This window comes from Aedes aegypti, unplaced genomic scaffold (genome assembly GCF_002204515.2).
Source record: "Aedes aegypti strain LVP_AGWG unplaced genomic scaffold, AaegL5.0 Primary Assembly AGWG_AaegL5_hic_scaff_1935_PBJ_arrow, whole genome shotgun sequence".
Classification (NCBI taxonomy): domain Eukaryota; kingdom Metazoa; phylum Arthropoda; class Insecta; order Diptera; family Culicidae; genus Aedes; species Aedes aegypti.
In genome coordinates, this window is record NW_018735418.1 from 1 (window position 1) to 21,205 (window position 21,205).

The 21,205-nt window shown below is 39.6% G+C and overlaps 2 protein-coding genes across 2 annotated transcripts; both read right to left on the reverse strand.

Annotated features, from left to right (window-relative positions):
• Positions 1–9,454: 9,454 nt before the first annotated feature.
• LOC110680870 lies at positions 9,455–10,490 on the reverse strand. Its single transcript, XM_021856660.1, has 3 exons — positions 10,434–10,490; positions 10,149–10,380; positions 9,455–10,056 (listed from the first exon to the last, which is right to left on the reverse strand). The coding sequence occupies exons 1-3, from the start codon at positions 10,488–10,490 to the stop codon at positions 9,455–9,457; spliced, it is 891 nt and encodes a 296-aa protein (XP_021712352.1).
• Positions 10,491–10,563: 73 nt separating this feature from the next.
• LOC110680871 (limulus clotting factor C-like) lies at positions 10,564–11,079 on the reverse strand. Its single transcript, XM_021856661.1, has one exon. The coding sequence runs from the start codon at positions 11,077–11,079 to the stop codon at positions 10,564–10,566; it is 516 nt and encodes a 171-aa protein (XP_021712353.1).
• Positions 11,080–21,205: the final 10,126 nt, after the last annotated feature.

The following is a 21,205-nucleotide window of genomic DNA, read 5'->3' on the forward strand; positions in this document are numbered from 1 at the left end:
TTGCCGATGTTTCCGGTCTGGAATCCCAACAAGCCGGGTAAAACAAGGTTGGTATGGGACGCAGCAGCGTCCGCTCACGGAGTGTCCTTGAACTCCGTGTTATTGAAAGGCCCAGATCAACTGTCATCTCTGCTTACCATTCTCATCAAGTTCCGTGAATTCAAGATAGCTGTTTGCGCCGATATTCGGGAGATGTACCATCAGGTACTAATGCGAGAGGACGACCAACATTGCCAGCGATTCTTTTGGAAGCATAAGGAAACCGATTCCGATCCAAGCGTCTACATCATGAAGGTACAGTCATTCGGGGCGTGCTGTTCGCCGAGCATAGCACAACATGTAAAAAACCACAACGCTAAGCAATTCGCAAGAGAATATCCAGCAGCTGTTCAAGCAATAACCGACTGCCATTATGTGGACGACATGCTTATGAGTGTGGAAACGGAATCAGAAGCCGTACAGGTGTCTAAGGATGTCAGAGAAATCCACCAGCGCGGCGGCTTTGAGATGCACAACTGGCTGTCCAATTCATCGCAGGTGTTACAAGCTTTACAAAGAACCAACAGTGAAAGAGAAAGGACTTCAGTAGCAGCTCAGAAACCATGACCTGACTGAAAAGTTTTCTCGTATGTGGTGGGATACGAACGTAGGACTGCTTCACATACAAGCTTTCACCTCGCCACGACTCGGATCTACTGTCAGGGGAGCGGCGTCCGACCAACGTGAAGTTTTACGAACGCTCATGATGTTGTTCGACCCCTTAGGGCTCATCGCCCACTTCACGATGCTTCTGAAAATATTTGCTTCAAGAAATTTGGAGAACTTCTGTTGGATGGGACGACATCTATAGAAGATGCACAATTCTCTAAATGGTTGGAGTGGTTGAAAGCATTACTCGTATACCAGACATCCGCATTCCACGCTGCTACCGCACGTTGACCTCGCTAACTGACGGGACAGATATCCAGCTTCATACGTTCATGGACGCCAGTGAAAATGGATTTGCCGCTGTTGTATATCTAAGGTTTCAACGAAGGGCAGACTATTGAGTGTTCGCTAGTTGGAGGCAAAACAAGAGTCGCCCCTTTGAATTTCTTTCAATACCCCGTTCCGAGCTACAGTCATGCATTATTGGACATCAGGCTGAGCGAAACTGTCCGTCAATCTCTCTCGGTCAGATATCCAGGCGTTTTCTCTGGACTGATTCAAGGGACGTGTTATGCTGGCTGAATTCGGATCATCGCCGATACAGCCAATTCGTTGCTCATCGGATCAGCGAAATACTAGAAACATCAAACGTAGAATGATGGCACTGGATACCAACCAAACACAATGTGGCAGACGAACGGCACTAAATGGAAGCAGACGATCAACTTAAGCCTTCAAGCCGCTGGTTTACAGGGCCAGACTTCCTTTGTAAACCATCAGAAGAGTGGCCAGTATGCAGCAGATACCATCGGTACTACGCGAAGAAGAACTTCGTCCGCATCTGATGGTGCACTCAAAATTTGGAGATCCAATTATCAAACCGGAAAATTACTCTCAGTGGTCTACCTTACTGAAGAGAACTGCTTATCTTTACCGAGTTATAGAAAACTGGCGAAGCCGAGTCAATAAAAAAACCGCTAACTGTAGGACCATCAACCCAGCCAGAGCTCGCTCAAGCTGAACGCTTCTTATATCGTCTAGCCAAGGAAACACGTACTTCGAAGAAATTCTCGCTCTTTCATCGGAAAAGCTCAAGAGGAATAAAAAAGCTTAATAGCGAAAAGCAAGTTCGATCGCCGATTAAGCCCTTTTTGGACGAATACGGCATTCTTAGAGTTCGCGGCCGCACCAGTGCCTGCAAGTTCGTAAACTACGACGCGATTGAATCCTATAATCCTCTACCGCATAAGAACCACATCACGATGTTATAGTGGCGGACTTTTCACCGTAAGTTCCTGCATCAAAACCACGCCACTACGATGAATGAAATTCGTCAACGGTTCATGTCACACGACTCAAAGGTGTCTACCGCACTGTTCGCAACAGTGCCAGCAATGCAGAAATGATCAAGCCGCGCCACCGACCCCAAGCCTATGGGAGATCTACCACAGGCACGTCTCGCTGCTTTCACTCTTCCGTTCGTCTACATGGGGGGTGGATTATTTCGGCCCACTATTTTGTTGTGGTCGGCCGCCGTACTGAGAAAAGATGGGGGTGTCCTGGGAACATGCCTGACGACTCGCGCCATTTGCATAGAGATTGCCCACACTTTGAGCACCGATTCATGCGTTATGGCACTGCGAAACATCATGGTACGGAGGGGGGTTCCAGCAGTCATTTACAGTGACCGAGGGACAAATTTCCAAGGTGCCAGCAAAGAAGTACAACAGGAAATGTACAGTCTTCAGGATCGGCTCGCAGCCGAATTCCACTACCTCCAAAACAGAATGGGTTTTTTATTCCACCCGCCTCCCCACATATGGGAGGAGCATGGGAAACGGATGATCAGAACAGTCAAACAAAATTTGAACAACTGCAGTTCGATCGATTCCCAAGCGATTGAAGTCCTAAGAAATACTATGATGGAGGTGGAGAATATAGTAATTCTCCGTCCGCTGACCGAAATCCCTCGCTGGACGACGATGAATCGCCTGTTTAACGCCCAACCATTTTCTGATAGGGTCACAGAATGGGCTAAAGCCACGGATTCCATTCGATGACAGTCCGTCAACCCTAAAGTACGGTTGGCAACATTCTAAAGTGATGGCCAACAAATACTGGAAGTTGTGGCTTCGCGATTTACCTTCCGACGTTAACGCGAAGGAGCAAATGGCACAGCAATGTAGAGCCGATTAAGGTCGATGACATTGTAATCATTGTCGACCCCAAGCTACCACGCAACCAATGGCCAAGAGACGCGTTATCGGAGTCACGACAGCCAAGGATGGTCAAGTAAGAAGCGCAACAGTTCAAACACCAAGTGGAGGCATCTATGAACGACCAGCGATTAAGCTTGCGGTGCTCGACGTTGGCGTTTCAAATAATACACTTTCGGAGGATCCTACGTGCATTCAAGGGGGGAATGTTAGGAGCGCCTAGTCAATCCGCAAGCCCCTCGTTCATGAAGTACACACCCATGCCCCCAAGCGAAGGATCGTTCGCACGTAGGGAGCTGAACCATGAACAATAGGTCTATTCTGACAGATCGGTCTAGCAAGGGCATTAGAGAAGACACCTCACGTTGTTTGTGCTATAAATTCAATATAATATTCTTTCTTTGAAATTTGATAATTAGTTGGCTAAATCTAGGTAAATTAATCGCTAGTGAGGATTTGGATTCGCTTAAATCTAAATTAAAATAATGAATTTACTTAAAACTACAGGTCACATGCAATATCAGAATTTCCTAGGGTAAACAATCGGCAATCATATTGTTGAACCTATGTTAGGGTAAGAAATTGATCGTCATAAATTGAAATTTATTATAATGCATTAATTATCACCAAACAGACTACGATCAAGAATTATGATAAATAGCGAGATCATCAAACCCGCAAAGCAGATGTGAATCACCAAATGTACGTAAAATTTAATTCAAATTATGGATTACATATTCCTAACCTAAATCTTTCCTAGGAATTTATAATTCACATTTCTTGGATCATACGCTGAAAATAAATTCATAAATTCCAACGATTCACGAGTCGAATCATTTCGATAACAATTGGGTTAAAATCCATCCGATAAAATCGATTTATTGAACTTATCGCCAATATCAAACCGCAGCAGCTTTGTGTAAAGTATTTTGAGTGTGTACCTTAAAAATGGTTTCCTGCGAGACAAGCAAAACAAACAACGGTTAGCAAAGTGGAAAATATTGTGATCAAATTGAATGACCAAAATGTTTGAGACCGCATCCCTCAGCTACACACGAAATATGACACAAAGTTTTTTTCAAACTGCAAGAAAACTCCAGCTTGCCAACGACAACGGCAGACTTGAATGAACATCGCTGGTTTTCTTTTATTGTGTACCTTCCATGTTTTTGGACAAACATGGAAAAACGGCCAAAGTTTTCTATGCATTTCATTTCCGTATTTATTGGAAAAGTAAAATGATACGTATATAAATACTTTATATTCAATCAGAATGGCGCTATCGTTACATTACTTTTGAATAAGCATGATTCGCTTCTGAATCGATTTATTGTCACATTTGATAAAATGCAAAACTATGTTTTGATCAATTTCGCGCTTTTGTCTTTTCATGTTAGTCCATTGTTTAAGATCCGGGCTCACAGTGACAGGCTCACCTTGACGAACATAAATTTCGTATCAGTTTCTCCCTCCCAGCAATCTACCATATACTATGACAGATACGTTTCTCTCGTTTTCCCGACCATTCCGGAGACTTTCCTGAATTTTATCTACTCACGAACACGTCGCAGTCCCTTATCGAAGATATTAGTGAAAAAGTTTGTGTATATCTGTTGACTCGATTTAATGTCATTTCATGACACACGAACACTATTCATTTTTATTTATACAGAAGATAGAAGATATATAAAGATACATTTTTTTAACATTAAATCATTGTCAACAAATCTTAATAATGGTTACAGCGAATCATTTGAGCTAGAGATGGGCAAAATGATAGAATCAACTCATTTGAATAATTCGTGAGTTAATTTCATCTCTAATCGAACAAACGAATGAGCCCCCCCCCCCTCTCCTTCTCCGTGGCCTAGCGTGATTTGTTCGCACAACCTGACCTCTTTTCACGATTATTATCGGGATCGTAAAATAAATCGATTGTAAAAAGGAATAATGATGTTTTTTTTGCAAAATGCATTGTCAAGGTTCAAGATATTCGGAAAAATTTAAGCATGGACTTAGAACTTTTTGAAATGGCCATTGAAATTTTCAAATTCCTTCTATGGATGGCAATACTGCTGTTTTGTTATTAAAAACCCAATTATAAGGAGGTATTCTATGCAGATACAATAAATTAAAGATAAAGATAAAATTTTGAGATAACTATGTTCAATGTGCACCCAAGTTGAGGAAGTGTTTCATACAATACCATGAGCGTAGCCAGGACTTCCATCAAGGGAAGGGCAAGCTACCTCAAAAGTTCATCCTCAAATTTCACTCATACCATCACTATACTATTGTAGGCTTCTTGGTCATGCGGTTTGCGGCGTCAGTCGTTTAGGCGCATTGTGCCACGAGGTGTGTGTTCGATTCCCGCTCCAGTCGGTGGAAAGTTTTCGTCAAACGAAAAATTCATCACTGGGCTTGGGTGTTTCGTGTTGTCCGTTGCCTAATGTTAGTGATCGTTCAGTCTGTGCAGCCTTTGGCTGAAGACGGTGTAAATTATATACAATTCGGCGAAGCTTTTGGAAGTCCTCGAGAGAACTGCAGGGAACGTTCCTAGAAATACTAAGTAAGTACTAAGTAATTTTTGGAATAATCCGAGAAGGAATGCTCAGAAAACATTGACAAGCGTATTATTAAATATATTTTAATTATTGGATGTGTCCTGTAAGCTTCTTTGAAGAAGCTTCAAATGATATTTCTAGGAAAATTGGTCGGTGTTCAGACAGACCGGACTACATGATATTATGGCCTCGCAAAGATCAATCAAGAGTTCAAATAATTTTGATCTTTCCAATGCAATTTTGGTACAGTTATTTCGTCAATATTACGGCAAATAATGCAAATATTTTTTTTATTCTGAATACAAGGAATACATTTGAATGAGATAGTTAAAAATCACTTGGTCAAGTCTGACTTAACACCGATCAATGGCAAGGATAATATCCAAAAATTTCTAAAGACAATTTACTCTGAAGAATCGCTGGAGCGATTTCTCGGAAATTCTTCGAAATTTTTCTGTAACGATTCGAGAGGAAATGCATAAAAAAATCTAAAAAAATACAGAAAAATTCCCGAAGGAGTCATCTTACACAAACAATTCTAGAAATCGCTATGAACTTCTCGACCAGCTCTTTGCTAGATCACATGAAACAATTGATGGAATATTCCAAAAACTAGTTTGAGGTACTGCTTACAATTGATTGAAGAAATTCGAGGTACTTCGAGAAACGATTTATGGAAATAGATCCTGGAGTGATTATTGAAGAAATTCCTTGTTAAACAATCTTTTATCAAATGCTTGACGTATTAATCGAATAATTGCTAAATTCATTCATCATAAGGTAGTTAGGCAGATCTTTGGCATAATCCTTTTAAACTCCATAGTAGATTTTGGACAGGTTCCTCTATATATAGATATACTGTGGGTAGCAAATAAAAATATTCAAAATGATTAATGATAAGATCTCTGAAAGAAACTTAGTGCAATATTGTATAAATATAAATACTAAAAGTAAAATAAATTATTTGTTGAGGGCCAGTTCTCCGAATGATTTCAAAATATATTCTTGGCTGACAGAAGGTTGGTTTCAAACTGGACTCCAAGAATTATTCTGAAAGTTTACCCTGTCACAGAATTTATGAATATGAATGCTTAAAACAATCTTTGAAAGCTAGCTAGGCCACTCCCTGCCCTATAGTCTGCCGACGCACAAATGATCGGTGTAGCAACTCTGTTTAAGTAGAATATCAGCAAGATAGAAAAATAGAATGTTCAGCAAGGCCAGACTACACTTCCATTTGATTTTATTTTTCAAGTAGGTTTTAAACTTTATTTGGTAGCTTTCAACACTGCTCAAGTAACATCGGCATAACTTAAAATATCACATTTTTTGAAAGTATTTTAAATCCAATCATAAACAAACTTAAAGTATGCATATTGCGGTATCTATTGCGTTCGAGGAAGCAAAACGCGATAATTTGTGATGCTGCGCTGGAAAAACTGATAAAAATAAACGAATGTGCAAAATACAGTCAGGTCTCATATGAAACGGCATGGTCAGATGGTTTTATAGGAAACCCAGGGATTTCATCAATTTGAGGATATACAAATACAATACAAGAAATACAATTATGTGCAACAAGACCTGCAGGTGGCACTAGTGAGAAACGTTAACTTGAAGGAAAATGATGCGCCTTCTGGTTGTGAGACCATGAAACCTCAAAAATTTGAAATGATCGTTTAAAGCGTTGTCAATGGAAATTTCGTCAGTATCACATCTTTTTGTCTCATGATCTTCATCGAAGTTTCAATACTTAGTGCGATCTACCTTTAAGGTTGAGTAAGCTTGACGTAAAACAACATGGCCGTCAATGAAATGTTATATGAAGAAACAAGGAACATCGAAATATCTTCAACATATTGATTATGATCATCAAAATTGACATGAATTCTAAAACTAGAAGAGTTTTTTTGATAGCTTATGAAAAAATGGCGTCAAAATATCGAGAAATCAAAAGGTTATCACAATATGAATATTTTTTGTAGTTAATAATTGAAGCTTCCGGTAAAGGGGTTAACTACTGTAATTCATGATCAACACCTTAAAAATCTCTAATTGTATAAACTCCCAAAGGGATAGATTGCTTCGACAGAATTCTGATTTTTTTTTCCATTAGGGCATGGGAATTTAGTTATTTATGTTTTTTTTTATTAAACTCTTCAAGAGTCTAAGAATTGAGAAAAAAAAACGTAATTTTAAATATGTAACCTTAAAACCACTAAAACTCTTAGTATTTGAACTAAACTGAGTTACAGCTGCGTAGTTGCATAAGATGTGTAGTGAAGAGTTTCAAAAATATACTTGGTAATTTTTTTTTTTGCTCTGGGATCCTGACTCTTAGAAATGATGTCTTTGGCAGAGTTGGTTAATAGCACGAGGGGCATGAGATTCGAGATTTCGTCTCTATACGGCGCTAGTGAGCATGTATTTTTATACGGATACCTCAGGATTCTGATCGAACTTTGACGAAGACGCCATCTATCTAAGAAGGCGTCTTCATCAAAGTTGTTCAGTAGGTCAAGGACTCACACGTGATTGAAACATGCAACGATAAAAATCGCATGCTCAATGGAGCTGGTTAGTGGCGAAATTTCTAAGCAAAAAAGGGCAAAATGCCACTTAAATAAAGATAAATAAGAATTTCTAAGATTAATTCCATTAACGCCGCTTGGTGCCCAGAAGTCCGAATTTTTCTTGCATGAATAATCAAAGATCATGACTAACTAAAAAAACTTTTGCCGAAGACACCATTTCTTAAACTCATTGACGCCACCTGGTGGCAAAATTTTGATTCTCATGGCTCAAATAATTATTGCTCTTAAGCTACTGAACAAATCTGATGAATACACAATCTTCTATCCAGTGAACCACGTATCGTATAAAAATGTGCATCCAAAATCACATATTCCGTACGTCAAATCATAATCGCACAAGATGCCAGAATGAAGCGTTATCAATGTCAACACAAGTTGTATATAAATTCCCAATACGATTCATAAACGACAATCTGTGTTGGCAGCAAAACATGTCGTAAGTAGTGCAATGCCATCCAAACTTGGTATCTGCTGACGATGGGCCCTTAAAGAACAACAAAGCAAGTGTCGCTATACATGAAACATGCAAATTTTTTAGGCATCTTATTTCTGGTCGCAGAAAGTCTGAAAAAGTCGTGCCAAGTACGCAGTATAGCCCCCACTTTGGTATGTATTAAAGCTTTTTCATGCATTCTATACGATTTAATTGACTTATGACAACTAATAACTATTATAAATTATAACAATTATGAATGATGTATAACAAAAGTTATACCAACCAAAATGTTCCACTGTGTAAAGTGGCCAGGTTCCTGAAATATCCACAACAAAAAAGTTGATGCTCCTAGTGCCACCTGCTGACAAAAATTCTGAATATTGTGGCTCAAACCTTTTAGTACTGAACAACTTTGCCCAAAACGCCATCTCTTTAAGAGGTCAGGTTCCTGAGATATCAGAAAACAAATGTTTCATGCTTACTGGCGCCGCCTGATGGGGAAATTTCAAAATCTTCTGGCTCTAATAATAATAGTTCCTGAGCTACTGGACAACTTTCCTGAAGACGCCATCTAGTTAAGTTGGTCAGGATCCTGATAAATCTACAAACAAAAGATTCATGCTAACTAGCGTAGGCTGGTGGCGCAATTCCAGATCTCAATTATTCCGCATGTAAGCCCTCAATCTACTGAACTACTTACCGGAACATCATGACCGCACGTGATATCTGTATCTCTCAATCTGATAAGTTACGTCAAGTTTTTCTTCGGGAAGCTGTTCTACTGCCAAAGTTATCATGAACACGAAACTAAATGATTATGAGAACTATCCACTTTCAGAAATAAAAAATGGTTGAAAAAATAGACCTGAGGATCACTGGTTCAATGATTTGTTTAAAATATTGATCATTTATTAAAATGATCGTTAATCGGAATTCCGATCGTAAAAAGATTGTTGAAGTGTAACGGTAAATGGAGCACCGTTTTCGCATTTTATTTCATGGTCTAATATTGTCCAAAATCCACTCCATATATTCCGCGATGGCGATAAACCTTTCCGGTTGTGTGCAGTACGAGATTCCAATTTGAAACTCCGTACAAGAATATCGATTGGATTGTTTTTCAACGGTCTGAAGCACTGTTCCCGGTTGGTAGTCCTCACACTGAGGACTTTTCGTGGGATTTGCCACGTTTCGAACGCAAATGATCGATTTGGTTACGTTCTTTTCCTCCGCACTGGCATAAGACACATTGGCCATCTCCTGACGGCACTCGTTTAGTTGTATCAAATCAACTACGGCGCGTTGTAGCAGCTTGGAATCTGTTCCTGATTCCTTCCAACCAGTCAGGACGTACTGTGGATGGACGCGATCTCGCTGTTCCGGAGTAACGGGAAGGCAAATAGCCTGGATATGATCACGCCTACCGATGATGGCTGGGGTGGATAGTCTCGCAAGAATAAGCCGGTCTTTCCGGAAGAATTCAGCAATGGATGTCGTCTGTACAGGAGGCAAACAGTAGCCTTGGTTGTCGATTCGGTGAAGCACAATCTTGAACTTCACCCGTGTTGTAATCACCCAATGTGACCGAGATTTCATCACTGAAACAAAATATGCAATGTGTTATCAAGTAGTCAACGCAGTCAGTAGTCAATACGTAGTTCTTGTTGATCAGCACTCCGTTACACGGAACGGTGTTCATGGTTTTGAAACGGATGCCGCAAGGCTGCCATCCACAAATATTGTCGGATAATGGCCTTGCTTTCTTCGGGGAACTCAGAAGTGTACTCATTTTCCCCACACTTTCCTTGATTGATCAATCGTATATTCGGATGTCCCAATATCGGATCGTCATTGGCGTTGATTGGTGCAGTCTCGTAGATCCATTCCAAATACTGAGCCACATCGGTAAATCCAATGTATTGCTTTAAGTTACATATTTTTCTCGTATCAATAATGTTGCTAAACGACACCAAACCCCGAAGATACCACTGGCGTTGGTGCCGGAAATACATTCCTCCTCCGCTGTCCCCATTGCAAGCTCCAGTTCCGTTCTTGAACCCGCGCAAAAGGATTTCGCATTCAGCAAACGCCCGAAAAAGTTTCGATCACTTTCCAAGCATTCGTGAATAGGACACCACCGGCATTTGAGCTTGATTGAGCGTTGAAGCGACCGTATTATTCTCCGTTAGTCCCCATCCTACAACGGTTCCAGGCATTCTGTATACATTAGGCAGAATAATCCCGTCATCTCGTTTCCAGAGACAGATCGGTTGCACAAGAAGTGTAAAGATCACCGGCACTTTTAATTTCAGAATCGCTATATCGTTCTCGAACGACAACGGTTTGTAGTCTCGATGTGGCAAAACCTGCTCCACCTCGTGATCCCGGCCTTGCTCTTCCTGTTGCTCCGATATATCGAACCTTCCTACCTTAACCAGAATATCGCCTTGGGCCAAGGGTTTCTTACTCGAGCGCTGCGTCACACAATGAGCTGCCGTCAGTACAAGGTACTTGTGCACCAAAGTTCCGCCACATTGGTAATCAAATTCATTTCCACTCAACGTTCGATGGAATAGAGCTACATTGCCATGGCCATTCACCGGGGCGAGATTTGTAACCATTTTTAATCAAACCTTCCAGAGGTGCCAACTGGAAACCACAGGTGTTGTCATCAAAATCGACTTCTTGACCTTGGGTGAATGCTATCAACAAAATAACGACAATAATATGAAACATCTCAAAACAAGCTCCTGATGCTTCGGTGGTTTGAATTGTACTGCATAGCATCGCAGTACAATTCAAACCACCGAAGCATCAGGAGCTTGTTTTGAGATGTTTCATATTATTGTCGTTATTTTGTTGCATCCAAAGCAAGCAGTTTTCTATGACTTCAGTTTCAAACTGGTTCTAGTAAGTTGTCTAGATGGCATTACAGATTCTTATCGGCTGTATTGAATACGTTACATGTTGTGTTTCAATACATTGTCACAGGGATGATTTGAACAGTGGAGTATGATTTGGGGGCCTTCCTTAGCCAAGTGGTTAGAGTTCGCGGCTACAAAGCAAAGCCATGCTGAATGTGTCTGGGTTCGATTCCCGGTCGGTCCAGGATCTTTCGTAATGGAAATTTCCTTGACTGCCCTGGGCATAGAGTATCATCGTATTTGCCACACGATATACGAATGCGAGAATGGCAACTTGGCAAAGAAAGCTCTCAGTTAATAGCTGTGGAAGTGCTCATAAGAACACTACGCTGAGTAGCCGGCTCTGTCCCAGTGGGGACGTTAATGCCAAGAGGATGATTCAGATAACACCGTTCTGGTTACCTGCAACAAGTATCCAAACTATTTTTTATTCTTTTTATTTGTGATTTCATCGTTTTACGGCTAACCAGCCGAATGAAAGTTTGAAAAAACTATCGTAAAACTAAGCATTAGTGTTACTGTAACGATCTTTGACAGTCGGCGGTACGATTACATCAACATGAATCGATTTGTATAACTTGAGGGCGGAGTTAATGTGGTCAAACCGTCTGAGCAAATTCTGCTAAATTCCCAAAAGGATGTTTTCGAGAAAATTGATTACGCCTCCAGTAGCAGTAAAGTGTGAAATTGAAGCTTCGACGTCCCATGAAGTACCGATGCAGATGCGTGGCAAAGCAAAAGGCGTTAATTTACTCAGCGTCGACGCCGCGGCGATCTAGCAAATGTGTGCGCTTGAGTTGCTTCTGTATATTTCACTAGCGTTTTCCCACAACCCACAACCTATTTCTATAGCAAATTCACCTGTGATTTCACTTCAATAAAAAATACTACAGGAATTTTACCAGAGATTCCTACAAGTGATCCAACAGAAATTTCACCAAGAATTCCTCCAGGTAATGCTGCAGGAATTTCTATAGGAATTCTTCCAAAATTATTTCACGGATTTAATCGGCAATTCTTCCATGATTCCAACTGGTGTTCATCCAAAAAAAATTGATCGAGATTTTGTACAGTGATTTAACTAGTAATTCCTGTAAGGTTTTCATTAGAAATTCCTTCTGAAAAGTTAACCTGGAATTCTACACGGGATTCCATCAGGAGTTCCTTTAATAGTTCTTCCAGGGATTTCATCAAGATAACTTCAATGTTTCCATCAGAAGTTATTGTAAGGATTCCATCAGGAGTTCCTTCAGAGATTCCACTAAGAACTCCATAAAAATTTCCTTCAAAGATTCCATCGGGATTTCCTTTAGGGATCAGGAGTTGTTCTAGGATTTAAACACAAGTTCGTCTAGAAATTCCATCAGGAGTACTTCTAAAGATTCAATCATGCAGGGTTTCATACAGGAGCCTCTCTAGGGATTCTATTGGAAGTTTATCAAGGGATTCCTTCGGAAGTTCCTTTATGAATTCCATCGAAAGTTTTCCTAGAGTTTCCAAATGAATTTATCTAGAGATTTCATCAAGAGTTCTTCTGGGGATTTCATCAGATGTTCTTCCATCAGGTATTTTATCAGGAGTTCCTTCAGGGATTCCATCTGGTTTTTTTAGGGATCTCTTCATCAGTTCCTTCAAGGATTACACCTAGAATTCCTCTAGGGATTCTATCAGGAGTTCCTTCAGAGATTCCACCAAGAATACCTCCAGGGATTCTATCAGGATTTCTACTGGGATTTCATCAGGAGCTCCTTCGTTGCTTCCATCAGAAGTTCCTTCAATAATTTCTTTAGAAATTTCTACAAGGATTTCATCAGGAGCTCCTCCAGTGATTCCTTCAGGTGTTCCTATAGGGATACTATCAGTAATAACTTTAGGGCTTCCATCAGAGTTCTACTGGAGATTTCATCTATAGTTTCTCCAGGGGTTCCATCAAGAGTTCCTTTTGAGATTTCACCTGGAATTCCTCAAGAGATTCTATCAGGAGTTCCTCTAAAGATTGTATCAGGAGTTCCTCGAGGAATTCCATCAGGATTTATTGAAAAGATATCAGTTCCTTCAAAGATACCTTACGGTATTCCTCCAGAGATTAAATCAGAAGTTCCTCAAAGAAACGCATCAGGAGCTCTTTAGGATTGCTTAAAGAGATCCTTCAAAGATACTATCAGGAATTCCTCCAGAAATCTAATCAGAAATTTAAACAGGAGACCATATAGAGATTACATCAGGGGTTCCTTCAAGAATATCTTTTGGAATTCCACCAAGGATTCATTCAGGAGTTCCTAGAGGGAATCTATCAGGAATACCTTTAGGGCTTCCGTCAGAGTTCTTCTGGGGACTTCATCAGGAGTTCCTCCAGAAATTGCATCAAGATTTCTTCTAGGGATATCACAAGGGATTCATCTAGAGATTCCATCAGAAGTTCCTTCGGAGATTCCACCTGGAATTTCTCCAGATATTATATCAGGAGTTCCTCAAGAAAATGCGTCAGGTGTTCTTCTAGGGATAGCATAAAGAGTTTCTTCAGGGTTTCCATCAGGAATTTCTCCAGGAATCTTATCAAAAATTTCAACAGGAGTTTCTATATATAGAGACTCCTTCAGGAGTTCCTCAAGAGATTACATCAGTTTCTTCAGAAATTCCATCTGGAATTCCTCTACTGATTACATCAGAAGTTCTTCTAGGAATTACATCAGGAGTTCTTTTAGTTATTTCATCAAGAGGTACTGCAGGGATTTAAACAGCAGTTCTTTAAGATATTCCACCTGGAATTTCTCCAGAGATTCTATTAAAAGTTTATGTAGGAATCCCATCAGTAGTTCCCCAAAATCTTTAAACAGGAGTTTTTCTAGGGATATTATTTAGAGCTCCTCCAGGGATTCAATTAGGAATTCCTACAGGGATAACATCAGAAATTCATCTGAGGATTACATCCATAGTTCCTCCAAGGATTCCATGAGGAGTTCCTTTATAAATTTCTCCTGGAATTCCTACAGAGGTTCTTTCAGAAGATTTTCTAGGGATTTAATCAGGAGTTGCTTCGTATATTGCACCTGGAATTCCTCTAGAGAATATATCAGGGGTTCCTAAAGGAATTACATTCAGGATTTCTTCTTGGGACTTTACAAAAAGTTCCGCCAGGTATATTATCAGATATCTCTCCAGCGATTTTATCATGAGTTCCTATTTGTGTTCCTTCAGAAGTTTCATTAAGAGTTCCTTCAGGGTTACATCAGAAGTTCTTCTAGGGATTCCATCAGCAGTTCTTCTAGGGATTTTATCAGGAGTTCCTGCAGGGTTTCCATTAAGAGTTCCTTCAGAGATTGTACCTGGAATTCCTACATGATTCCATCATGATCACCTCCTGGGATTCCATTTGAAGTTCTGTCAAGAATTCTATTGAAGGTTCCTTCAGGAATTCCTCTAGGGTTGTTCTGGGGTCCATCTGGCTATTTTACCCACGGACTCCTCCCGAAATTTGTTAACGGATTCTACCAGAATTTTTCTTCTAGGGTTTTCCGTAGGAAATTCTTCAAGAGATCCCTCTAGAAATTCCTCAAAAAAATCAAGGAACCTTTAGAGTTATCAGGAATTCCTCAAGGGATTCGCCAGAAATTTCTAATAAAGGTTTCAACACCGGAAATTCCTCAAGAGATTCCTTCCGTAATTTTTCAAGGGATATCTCGCGGAATTCATTAAGAGATTCTTTCGCAAATTCCTTAAGAAATTAATCCTGGAAATCTTCAAGCGATTTTCCCCGGATTTCTCCGAGGAATTGCTTGCGGAATGTCTCCAGTGATTTTTAGGGAGATTTTTAAAGGAATTTCACCATGAGCTCTTCCAGGGTTAACACTGGGAATATCACCAGAGTTGGGACCCAGAAAGCCGCGTAGCGGTAAACGCGCAGCTATTCAGCAAGACCAAGCTGAGGGTCGTGGGCAGTGTTGTAAGCAATCACGGTAGTCGACACGTTTTCGCTGATATTCGGCAGCGCTTCGCTTAAACATTCACAACACGGACGATCAAACGAATGTCGAAAAGAAAAATGTCAATTGAATGCCACTGGCCACGATAGCTATGTTAGGAAGCGTTATGGTGTTGTTTGTTTCTGTTCTGCTTTCACTGTATGTGTGTCACATTCGACATTAATAGACAAGATCAAATTATCCATTTTTTTATGTTCCGATGTCTGAATTCTATGCAAAACTTATGATTTATGCAAATTTTCTCGTATCAGACGACATTCAATTGATACTTTTTTGTGTTTGTCGACGTTCATTCTACCGCTCTTGCTGTGTCTGCTGACCATGGCAACGAAACGAACGTCGCTCAAAGTGTCGAATGTTTACAGCACTGGTCGTGGGTTCGAATCCCACCGGTCGAGGATCTTTTCGGGTTGGAAATTTTCTCGACTTCCCAGGGCATAAAGTATCATCGTACCTGCCACACGATATACGCATGCAAAAATGGTCATTGGCATAGTAAGCTCTCAGTTAATAACTGTGGATGTGTTCATAAGAACACTAAGCTGAGAAGCAGGCTCTGTCCCAGTGGGGACGTAACGCCAGAAAGAAGAAGAAATCACCAGAGTTCCGCTAGAATTTTCTCCTGCAGAATCTATCAGAGTTTAGCCAGATGTTTCTACCAGAAAATACTTCAATAGTTTTACTGGGATTTCCCTTTTTAAAATTTATTCAGGAATATCAAAAATTCCTCAAAAAAAAATCCAAAAAGTTCAACATTTTTCTCTGAAAACCACAAATATTTCCGCAAGAAAATCGAGCAGGAATTCCATGATGAGTTGAACTAGAAATTCTTCTTTTCCCTCCTTCAGGGATACAAGAAAGAAACTTTGAAGGAAACATTGGAGAATTTATAAAATAAATAAAAAATGATTCTCTAAGAGAAAAACGTGGAGCAATTTCTCAAAAATTACAAGCCAAATCTCTGAAGGAATTCCTGGTGGAATGCCGTGTAAGAAGTTTTGGTGAATTCTTTTGCAGTATTACTTATGGAATCCCTGCAGGTATTCCCTGGTGGAATCCTTGGAGGAATTCTTGGGGGCGGAGTCAATGTTGGTCAAACCTAATGAGCGTCTGTGGGCTCCAGTGGCGTAGCTAGAGTCTTTGGGACCCGGTGTGGAGCCAGATTTGGGGGCCGAACTCATACGTGCTTTCAACATTTTTTCGAAAACGTCCAATACATAAATTATTATTTTTATTAACTCATTACGCGTGGTAAAGATGGATGAATTATGAGTGCCATCATGAAAATTTCACGAGCTCAGGTGAGATTCGAAACCTACGACTCTTGTATGCCAGACGAGTGTTTTACCAACTAAGCTACCGAGCCACTTGGCGATTCAATAACTCAGAAGGTTACAAGTTTCAAATTCAAACCCAATATTTGTAAAAACAATGTCGTGATTAAATGCACGCTATGTCTGAACCGTACGATTATAAAAATCGAATGTTACACCGGGATTTTTCTCGGTAAAGTTCAGTTTTTGGGCTATTTTTTCATAATCGGAAAGTTTATAAATATTTCATCGGTGAAATTTTGATTTTTTTTTCCACTTTTTAGCTATTTTTCATACTAAAATCCATGAAAACTCCGTTTTCGACGCATTATTGCCCATACAAAAATGTATGGAAAACATTTTACAGATAAAATATTTTGAAACCTTCCGATTATGAAAATATAGATCAAATACTGATCTTTTGCGAGAAAAAATCCGATGTGCATTCGATTTTTATAATCGTCTGGCTCAGTCATAGCGTGAAATGATCAAAATAATCTCTGCCTGTGAAACATCACCCATACCAAGGCGTAACCAGAATTTCGTCCAGGAAATAGTTTTTATTGCTATGTCTAGTGGAATTAAAAAAAATATACGTGAAGCGATTGCCTCAGAAGTTTCTATATGTTTCTGTGGAAAAAAGTCTTTATAGATATTATTGGATAACTTTCTGTATATTGTATTATTCCTAGTCGAACGTCTTGAAGACTCGTGAAAAATTCTTGGAACATATTTACTATATATCTGATGAAATCGCTGGACAAATTTCAGAAATTCTAGTATTGTGCAAATCACTGATAAATTCTTTATTGAGGTTTTTATGCAGATCTAACAGGCTATGTTATGTTATTTTATGAGGAATTCCCAGCGAAACTTATAAAGGTATCCCTAGACAAATTTTCCAATTCATTGAAAAATAAAACATGCACAGATTTTTCTGCAGTAAAAATCTGGAACTTCTTGAACTCTGTCAAAATTCCTTAAATTCTTGAAGAATTGAATATTGCAAGAATATTTAAAATAATGCTTAAAAAACTGGTACAACCACTAAAGTGGTTCTGTGAAAATTTCTGCTTCAACCACTTGAAGAACTCCTTGTAGTAATGAACGAATTCAAAAAAGGGCTTCACTGAAAAAAAATGAAGGACGACCCCAAAAGATTTCCATTTATCAGAGGAATTCTCGCAAATGTGTAAAGATAAATACCAGAAAAAAAATCGCAGATAAATCTCAACGGGTATATGTGAAATAAGTAAAATTATTCGTAGAAGAATCCTTGCAGTTAATGGTTAAGAAATACTTGCGAAACCACGGGCTTGGCCAAAAGTACGCCAATAAATACTTTCAGTGGTTTTCAGGGAAAAATTCCCGAAGGGTCGCCTTTTTTTCTGTTTCTGTTCGGGATGAACCACTGCGACCAGTTTTCTTTGATCTTTTGTGGTATACCCGTGTCCTTTGTTTAGTGCATGTCGTTCTGCTCCATTTACTATTGAGAAATAATGAAGTAGTCGTTTTTTATACAAGTATCATTCATTACCATTTGCATAGAGCCTCTTTAGAAAAAGATACCACTATTTATACCTTTTGGAGGAAAACAGTTGTCACCATAAACTCTCAAAAGCGCGCCCCTTAATCAGGTTCGGCCGCTAAGCTGGTTGAATGATACTGATTTTGACCGTGCATCGATACTCTAGCGTATCAAATTATTGCATCTACTTATAAGGTTCAAAGTCGTTTTTTGAAACTGTGAACAGGTTTCATCCCATGAAACATTTAGATTCCTTGAAACAAAAAGCTTATTTTAGAAGTTAAGAGGTCTGCTACTCCACTGATTCGGAATCGTTTCCCTCCTAGATATCGAAAGATAAACTCTTGAACTCGGAAAGAAATTGTCTCGCGAGTTGAAACCAACCTCAGATGCTGATTGAGCCATTTTTCCACTTCGACCTCTTCATCATCTAGGACAAATAGGTGGGTCTTAGTGGCTTGTTACTCTCTTATACTCTTCCGACCCTAACTTACAAGTATTCACAAGAACAGATACAACAACAGTACAATATGGTAGATCTTACCCCGTAACGCACCTCGAAAAGGTGATCTACCCGCGTTACGGTCGTTAAGGTCGCCTTAGTGAAATTCTTGGTTGAAACCTTGATAAATTCCTAGAAATGATTGGCATTCTTGGCAGTCTTGAAGAATCCTTTAAAAAGAAATAGAACAGACCTATTCGGAATCTCTGTGGCAATTTGTTTAAATCCCTTAATGAATTGACGTTCATATAGGAACGCCAGATAGATTATTACTAGTTTTATCATAGTGATTTCAAGCCCGAATCAATTCTTCAGAAATTAATAGAAAAAATCCTGATAGCATTGCTCAAAACATTCTGTAGACTTTCTACATGCAAGCACTGAAAAAAGTCCCCTAGATTTATGGCTTATCCTAATTCTGTAGAAATCCGGTTTAGAATTTCTGCAAACATTCCTGAAGCACTTCTAAGCGAATTATTGAAAGAATTTACACGTATTTTCAGACGAAAACTCTCGAAACGTTTAACAAATAAAAAATGTGGTAAAATGCATGATAAAGTTTCGTATAAATTATCAGGAGAAATTTTAAGGAAATATCCTTATGAATTATTTAAGGTCTCCCGACAACAAATTTTGATAATTTTCGATTGGTGTTCTAGAATAATTCAAAAAATAATACCTGAAGAAATTTCGATTACCAATAAATCTCATGGAGCAGCCATTGAGGTGTTCAGTGGAAGTGACTATTGTAAGAATAAGCAAAATACTTCCTAAAACAATGTCCACAAGTCATTGGTATAATATATAGCAGACTCTCTGGAGAAATATCTGTTAGTAATTTCTAAAGAATGATTTTGAGATAAGGCTGATACATTTTTTTTCCTTCGCCACCACGTCCTTCAAAAAATCGGACGCTCAGGAAGGCCTCCACACACACCTGAGACCATACATATCGAACCCATCAACACATGGGCCGGGACCTACGGCTTTACTTCCCTTCCGAAGGAAGACGTGATCAGAGAATTTATGCCTCAGAAATTCCCCGACGGCGTCGACGGGAATGGATACCCGACGACTGGGGTGAGAGGCAATCACGCTTACCACTACACCACCGACACCGTTTATCGAAGTCTCAGTTTTCTCATGAGTGCAATCCGATTGAACAACATCAAGGAAAATAACTGACAAACAAATATTTGTGGTAGGCCCGTAAAACTGTGAGGGCCCAACGCCATGGTCCCTCGGGCCCCCACGACCCACTCTAATCCTAGTTCTTAAGTACCGTTTTTGAATCATATTACGGACAGCTTCAAATTCCGGACACTCTACTTTGTATGGGAAACATTTCACACGAAATGTTTCATTTTTTGCCGTTTCCAAAGTTCTCATTTTAGAAGCTCGTTTCAATAAGCTGTTTCCATAAAGATGTATGCAAAATTATAATGCCCATCTGCCTTAGACGTCTCTTTAGTGGTTTGACGATTTCTCTTGATGATTTGGACTATTGACTTATCCTATTTATGATTTTTATGAGCTGTCCGGAATTCGAATCAAAGTGTCCGGAATATGAGGCAAAAGTGAGGAAGCGTCCGCAATAAGAATCATCAAAAGGCCACACATTTTGATTTATTTAAAATTATTCAAGTTGCAAAAGCGTATTCTTCAACCATCATTCGAAAGTTAAGGTTATCCGAACGCTCGATTACGCTGAGGAATCAACCAAAATGATTTATATTATATGCTCTTATGGTAAGTTATACTTCATTTGAGGCCTTAAGTGTCCGTAATATGAATCAAAACCGGTATTAAAAATGAGGAATCCAAAAATTATGCTTGTCATGCTCATTATCTTTTTGGGATCTTACAAATTGTCAGTTTCCAACAAGCTATGTCGAACTTCTAATGTTATGATAAATCCGCCCCTGCAATTTTGGGCCCCCAGGAGATCGGGGCCCGGTGCGGACCGCACCCACCGCACCCCCTAGCTAGGCTACTCGGGCTGCAAAATACATTTGAATTTTTACATTCGCTAGACCTATCAAAATGTGAGCAATTATAATCTATTGGAACATCCAATACTCCTTTGGTTGCAAACATAGCTTAGAATATCGAAAATATTCACCTCTATTTCTTGATCAGAAAGAGAGTGTGTTAGTGAATGTTACAAGTGGTGACACACTGTGTTCGGCGCCAAGCAGTGAGTGGCGTGTTTCTGTTTTTTTTATTTCTTTCGTGGCTCATTACTTTCCACGAACGATAAATGTCAAGCGTGTTGTGTGAATGCAGGCGGCTAGATGGGATATAATTATCGCTCGATGTGTCAATGATCGGTAAATTTTACAAAGCCTGGTTCACAGTGAATGGGGGGCCGCTAGACGACTGGTGACTTGACGGTATCGAATGCTGAAAATCATAAATTTGAAGGATTTTACTCACCCATCTATTGCTATGCATTAGCATTGTAATGTAGTGATATCTTTTTTTTCTGGGAAATGGT